The sequence below is a fragment of the Hyla sarda genome, unplaced genomic scaffold, assembly GCF_029499605.1.
Source record: "Hyla sarda isolate aHylSar1 unplaced genomic scaffold, aHylSar1.hap1 scaffold_263, whole genome shotgun sequence".
Classification (NCBI taxonomy): Eukaryota; Metazoa; Chordata; class Amphibia; order Anura; family Hylidae; genus Hyla; species Hyla sarda.
Genome location: NW_026609321.1, coordinates 117,210 through 124,789, shown reverse-complemented (window position 1 = coordinate 124,789; position 7,580 = coordinate 117,210). Strand labels below are relative to the sequence as shown.

The 7,580-nt window shown below is 43.7% G+C and overlaps 1 protein-coding gene across 1 annotated transcript in view; it reads right to left on the bottom strand.

Moving 5' to 3' along the window:
• Positions 1–606: 606 nt before the first annotated feature.
• The window catches only part of LOC130324302 (olfactory receptor 1019-like), a 28,313-nt gene continuing 21,339 nt past the window's right edge, over positions 607–7,580 (bottom strand). Inside the window, exon 2 of the mRNA XM_056553240.1 lies at positions 607–1,549. Within this exon, the coding sequence (XP_056409215.1) occupies positions 607–1,549 (943 nt within the window). The remainder of the gene's footprint in view (positions 1,550–7,580) is intronic.

Sequence of the window (7,580 nt, the reverse complement as noted above, 5' to 3'; positions counted from 1 at the left end):
GCCAGACAGTTCTGTCCCTCTGCTGGTCTTTTTTTCTACTTTGTAGGAAGCGAGGCATTCTGGGAGAAATAGCTTTATTGTACAGACTGCTGTGGAGGACAGACATTACCTCCATTCTGCCATTTGGCGTCTCTGATCGACTCTCCCCTTCTTGCAGCTTTGCTCCACCTCTATGACCTTTCCTGCACCTCAGGCCCGCCTCTATGATATTTTTTATCTTTTTTAGGATTTGAAGCTCCATTTATTGCATAAAGCCGAACAGACGAACAGATTCCCTTTTATGTAATAAATTTATTTCCCAAAAATTCATCCCACAAAAACAGCACCAATAGGTAGATTGAAAAAAAATATAAGTAGTGTCCGATGGAATGAAGAGATGCAATCAGTGGGTAGGTAAGGAATCCCTCCAGTTGGCAGGTAAGTCATTCTGTTTACATTTTAATAATGTAACTTTACTATCTGTGCCAAACCTAAGTACTAGTGTGAGTGGGGAGGACAAGTGAGCGTCCACTCATGAGCTTTAAATGACATTCTCTAAATTCATGTCTAATCCATAACCCTGTATTAGCCTCAACTAAGAATCAGAAAACCTTCATACTTCACAGACTACCCTAGTTTTCTTTTTAGTGACGCTTTCACGTCTCTGTTTTTTAAGCTGTAGATCAGTGGGTTGAGCATGGGAACTGCAGCTGTGTTAAAGAGAGAGGACAACTTATTGGCCTCCAAGGAGTCCGCTGTGGTCGGTCTCAGGTATTGATAAACTAACGTCACGTAGAGAAGGACGACGACTGTGAGATGGGAGGAACATGTGTAGAAGGCTTTACGTCTTCCAGTGTGAGACTGGATTCTCAGTATCGAGGCAATGATGAAGATGTATGGAGTGAAGGTAAGGACAAAAGGAGTGAGGCTTAGCAGTACCATTCCTTCAATAAGGCTGAGTAGCTTCAGGATGGAGGTGTCACTGCACGAGAGACTGAGCAGAGGCACAAGGTCACAGAAGAAGTGATTGATGATGTTGGAAGTATAACAGGAGATCTCAGAGAGTAATACTACATATGGCATAACTTCTATGAAAGATAAGACCCAACAGACCATGGCTAAGAGGACGCACACCTTACAGTTCATGATAGTAGAGTATCGTAAAGGTTTGCAGATGGCAATGTAACGGTCGTAACTCATGACCGCAAGTATCAGCAGTTCATTGCATGCCAAGCAAGAAAATATGTAGAACTGTATCATGCAGGAAAGGAAAGACACTTTGCTGTCTCTTGTTAAAAAGGCTACTAGGATCTTGTGTAGACTGACGGAGCTGGAGGAGATGTCCAAAACCGACAAGTTGGCTAAAAAGAAGTACATGGGAGTGTGTAGGTGCCGGTCAAGACAGACCAGCAGGAGAAGAGTCATGTTTCCTCCTAGTGTGAAGAGGTAAATGAAAAGAACAAGGAGGAAAATGAGAACCTGTAATTGTGGGAAACTGGAAATGCCCTTAATGATGAAGAAGGTCACCATAGTCAGGTTACAGGATGTATCATGGTGAACTATGGACACACTGAAAGCAAAAAGATCTCATTGTGAGGAGGAAAAGGGACGCCTGGATTCTAAACCTAAAGAGTTTTCCCAATAAGAGCATTTTAACACCATATGGCAGCTGACAGTAAGAATATGTGTGTGTGAGGCTGAAGGATCTGTGTGTATAAGGACAATAGATCTGTGTGTATGAGGGTGAAGGTGCTGTGTGTATGAGGATGAAGGATCTGTGTGTATGAGGGTGAAGGATCTGTGTGTATGAGGGTTAAGGATCTGTGTGTATGAGGGTGAAGGATCTGTGTGTATGAGGGTGAAGGATCTGTGTGTATGAGGGTGAAGGATCTGTGTGTATGATGGTGAAGGATCTGTGTGTATGAGGGTGAAGGATCTGTGTGTATGAGGATGAAGGATCTGTGTGTATGAGGGTGAAGAATCTGCGTGTGTGAGGGTGATGGATCTGTGTGTATGATGGATCTATGTGTATGATGGATCTGTGTGTATGAGGGTGATGGATCTGTGTGTGTGAGGGTGATGGATCTGTGTGTATGAGGGTGAAGGATCTGTGTGTATGAGGGTTAAGGATCTGTGTGTATGAGGGTGATGAATCTGTGTGTATGATGGATCTATGTGTATGAGGGTGAAGGATCTGTGTGCATGAGGGTGAAGGATCTGTGTGTATGAGGGTGATGGATCTGTGTGTATGAGGGTGATGGATCTGTGTGTATGAGGGTGAAGGATCTTTGTATGAGGGTGATGGATCTGCGTGTATGAGAGTATGAGAGTGAAGGATCTGTGTGTATGAGGGTGAAGGATTTGTGTGTATGAGGGTGATGGATCTGTGTGTATGATGGATCTGTGTGTATGAGGATGAAGGATCTGTGTGTATGAGGTTGAAGGATCTGTGTGTATGATGGTGAAGGATCTGTGTGTATGAGGGTGATGGATCTGTGTGTATGAGGGTGAAGGATCTGTGTGTATGAGGGTGAAGGATTTGTGTGTATGAGGGTGATGGATCTGTGTGTATGAGGGTGATGGATCTGTGTGTATGAGGGTGAAGGATCTCTGTGTATGAGTATGAGGGTGAAGGCCTGTGTGTATGATGGATTTGTGTGTATGAGGATCAAGGATCTGTGTGTATGATTGTGATGGACCTGTGTGTATGAGGATGAAGCATCTGTGTGTATGAGAGTGAAGGATCTGTGTGTATGATGGTGAAGTATCTGTGTGTATGAGGGTGATGGATCTGTGTGTATGAGGGTGAAGGATCTGTGTGTATGAGGATGAAGGATCTGTGTGTATGAAGGTGATTGATCTGTGTGTATGAGGGTGATGGATCTGTGTGTATGATGGATCTGTGTGTATGAGGGTGAAGGATCTGTGTGTATGAGGGTGATCGATCTGTGTGTATGAGGGTGATGGATCTGTGTGTATGATGGATCTGTTTGTATGAGGTTGATGGATCTGTGTGTATGAGGGTGAAGGATCTTTGTATGAGGGTGATGGATCTGTGTGTATGAGGGTGAATGATTTGTGTGTATGAGGGTGATGAATCTGTGTGTCTGATGGATCTGTGTGAATGAGGGTAAGGGATCTGTGTGTATGAGGGTGAAGGATCTGTGTGTATGATGGATCTGTGTGAATGAGGGTGAAGGATCTGTGTGTATGAGGGTGAAGGATCTGTGTGTATGAGGGTGATGAATCTCTGTGTATGAGGGTGATGGATCTGTGTGTATGAGTATGAGGGTGAAGGATCTGTGTGTATGAGAGTGAAGGATCTGTGTGTATGATGGATCTGTCTGTATGAGGGTGAAGGATCTTTGTATGAGGGTGAAGGATCTGTGTGTATGAGAGTGAAGGATCTGTGTGTATGAGGGTGAATGATCTGTGTGTATGATGGATCTGTGTGTATGAGGGTGAAGAATCTGTGTGTATGAGGATGAAGGATCTGTGTGTATGAGGGTAAAGGATCTGTGTGTATGAGGATGAAGGATCTGTGTGTATGATGGATCTGTGTGTATGAAGGATCTGTGTGTATGATGGATCTGTGTGTATGATGGATCTGTGTGTATGATGGATCTGTGTGTATGATGGATCTGTGTGTATGATGGATCTGTGTGTATGATGGATCTGTGTGTATGATGGATCTGTGTGTATGACGGATCTGTGAGAATGAAGGATCTGTGTGTAAGATGGATCTGTGTGCATGATGGATCTGTGTGTATGATGGATCTGTGTGTATGATGGATCTGTGTGTATGAAGGTGAAGGATCTGTGTGTATGAGGGTGATGGATCTGTGTGTATGATGGATCTGTGTGTATGAGGGTGATTCATCTGTGTGTATGATGGTGATGGATCTGTGTGTATGAGGGTGATGGATCTGTGTGTATGAGGGTGAAGGATCTGTGTGTATGATGGATCTGTGTGTATTAGGGTGATGGATCTGTGTGTATGATGGATCTGTGTGTATGAGGGTGATGGATCTGTGTGTATGATGGATCTGTGTGTATGATGGATCTGTGTGTATGATGGATCTGTGTGTATGATGGATCTGTGTGTATGAGGGTGAAGGATCTGTGTGTATGAGGGTGATGGATCTGTGTGTATGATGGATCTGTGTGTATGAGGGTGATGGATCTGTGTGTATGATGGTGATGGATCTGTGTGTATGAGGGTGAAGGATCTGTTTGTATGATGGATCTGTGTGTATGATGGATCTATGTGTATGATGGATCTGTGTGTATTAGGGTGATGGATCTGTGTGTATGATGGATCTGTGTGTATGAGGGTGATGGATCTGTGTGTATGATGGATCTGTGTGTATGATGGTGAAGGATCTGTGTGTATGATCAATCTGTGTGTATGAGGATGATGGATCTGTGTGTATGATGGATCTGTTTGTATGATGGATCTGTGTGTATGATGGTGAAGGATCTGTGTGTATGAGGGTGATGGATCTGTGTGTATGAGGGTGAAGGATCTGTGTGTATGAGGGTGATGTATCTGTGTGTATGATGGATCTGTGAGTATGAGGATGATGGGTCTATGTGTATGATGGATCTGTGTGTATGATGAATCTGTGTGTATGATGGTGAAGGATCTGTGTGTATGATGGATCTGAGTGTATGAGGATGATGGATCTATGTGTATGAAGGATCTGTGTGTATGATGGATCTGTGTGTATGAGGATGATGGATCTATGTGTATGATGGATCTGTGTGTATGATGGTGATGGATCTGTGTGTATGAGGTTGATGGATCTGTGTGTATGAGGGTGAAGGATCTGTGTGTATGATGGATCTGTGTGTATGATGGATCTGTGTGTATGATGGTGAAGGATCTGTGTGTATGATGTATCTGTGTGTATGAGGATGATGGATCTGTGTGTATGATGGATCTGTGTGTGTGAGGATGAAGGATCTGTGTGTATGATAGTGAAGGATTTGTGTGTATGATGGGTCTGTGTGTATGAGGGTGATGGATTTGTGTGTATGAGGTTGATGGATCTGTGTGTATGATGGATCTGTGTGTATGAGGGTGATGGATCTGTGTGTAGGAGGGTGAAGGATCTGTGTGTATGATGGATCTGTGTGTATGATGGTGATGGATCTGTGTGTATGAGGGTGATGGATCTGTGTGTATGAGGGTGAAGGATCTGTGTGTATGATGGATCTGTGTGTATGATGGATCAGTGTGTATGATGGTGAAGGATCTGTGTGTATGAGGGTGATGGATCTGTGTGTATGATGGATCTGTGTGTATGAGGGTGATGGATTTGTGTGTATGAGAGTGAAGGATCTGTGTGTGTGAGGATGAAGGATCTGTGTGTATGAGGGTGATGGATCTGTGTGTATGATGGATCTGTGTGTATGAGGGTGATGATCTGTATGTAGGAGGGTGAAGGATTTGTGTGTATGATGGATCTGTGTGTATGAGGGTGAAGGATCTGTGTGTATGATGGTGATGGATCTGTGTGTATGAGGGTGATGGATCTGTGTGTATGAGGGTGAAGAATCTGTGTGCATGATGGATCTGTGTGTATGATGGATATGTGTGTATGATGGATCTGTGTGAATGAAGGATCTGTGTGTAAGATGGATCTGTGTGCATGATGGATCTGTGTGTATGATGGATCTGTGTGTATGATGGATCAGTGTGTATGAGGGTGAAGGATCTGTGTGTATGAGGGTGATGGATCTGTGTGTATGATGGATCTGTGTGTATGAGGGTGATGGATCTGTATGTAGGAGGGTGAAGGATCTGTGTGTATGATGGATATGTGTGTTTGAGGGTGATGGATCTGTATGTAGGAGGGTGAAGGATCTGTGTGTATGATGGATCTGTGTGTATGATGGTGATGGATCTGTGTGTATGATGGTGATGGATCTGTGTGTATGATGGTGATGGATCTGTGTGTATGATGGATCTGTGTGTATGAGGGTGATGGATCTGTGTGTATGAGGGTGAAGGATCTGTGTGTATGATGGATCTGTGTGTATGAGGGTGAAGGATCTGTGTGTATGAGGGTGATGGATCTGTGTGTATGATGGATCTGTTTGTATGATGGTGATGGATCTGTGTGTATGAGGGTGATGGATCTGTGTGTATGAGGGTGATGGATCTGTATGTAGGAGGGTGAAGGATCTGTGTGCATGATGGATCTGTATGTATGATGGTGAAGGATCTGTGTGTATGAAGGTGAAGGATCTGTGTGTATGAGGGTGATGGATCTGTGTGTATGATGGATTTGTGTTTATTAGGGTGATGGATCTGTGTGTATGATAGATCTGTGTGTATGATGGATCTGTGTGTATCAGGATGAAGGATCTGTGTGTATGAGGGTGATGGATCTGTGTGTATGATGGATCTGTGTGTATGAGGGTGATGGATCTGTGTGTATGAGGGTGAAGGATCTGTGTGTATGAGGGTGATGTATCTGTGTGTATGGTGGATCTGTGTGTATGAGGATGATGGATCTATGTGTATGATGGATCTTTGTGTATGATGGATCTGTGTGTATGATGGTGAAGGATCTGTGTGTATGATGTATCTGTGTGTATGAGGATGATGGATCTGTGTGTATGATGGATCTGTGTTTATGATGGATCTGTGTGTATGATGGATCTGTGTGTATGAGGGTGAAAGATCTGTGTGTATGAGGGTAATGGATCTGTGTGTATGATGGATCTGTGTGTATGAGGGTGATGGATCTGTGTTTATGATGGTGATGGATCTGTGTGTATGAGGGTGAAGGATCTGTGTGTATGAGGGTGATGGATCTGTGTGTATGAGGGTGAAGGATCTGTGTGTATGAGGGTGATGGATCTGTGTGTATGATGGATCTGTGTGTATGATGGATCTGTGTGTATTAGGGTGATGGATCTGTGTGTATGATGGATATGTGTGTATGATGGATCTGTGTGTATGAGGATGAAGGATCTGTGTGTATGAGGGTGATGGATCTGTGTGTATGAGGGTGATGGATCTGTGTGCATGATGGATCTGTGTGTATGAGGATGATGGATCTGTGTGTATGATGGATCTGTGTTTATGATGGATCTGTGTGTATGATGGATCTGTGTGTATGAGGGTGAAAGATCTGTGTGTATGAGGGTAATGGATCTGTGTGTATGATGGATCTGTGTGTATGAGGGTGATGGATCTGTGTTTATGATGGTGATGGATCTGTGTGTATGAGGGTGAAGGATCTGTGTGTATGAGGGTGATGGATCTGTGTGTATGAGGGTGAAGGATCTGTGTGTATGAGGGTGATGGATCTGTGTGTATGATGGATCTGTGTGTATGATGGATCTGTGTGTATTAGGGTGATGGATCTGTGTGTATGATGGATATGTGTGTATGATGGATCTGTGTGTATGAGGATGAAGGATCTGTGTGTATGAGGGTGATGGATCTGTGTGTATGAGGGTGATGGATCTGGGTGCATGATGGATCTGTGTGTATGAGGGTGATGGATCTGTGTGTATGAGAGTGAAGGATCTGTGTTAATGAGGATGAAGGATCTGTGTATATGAGGGTGATGGATCTGTGTGTA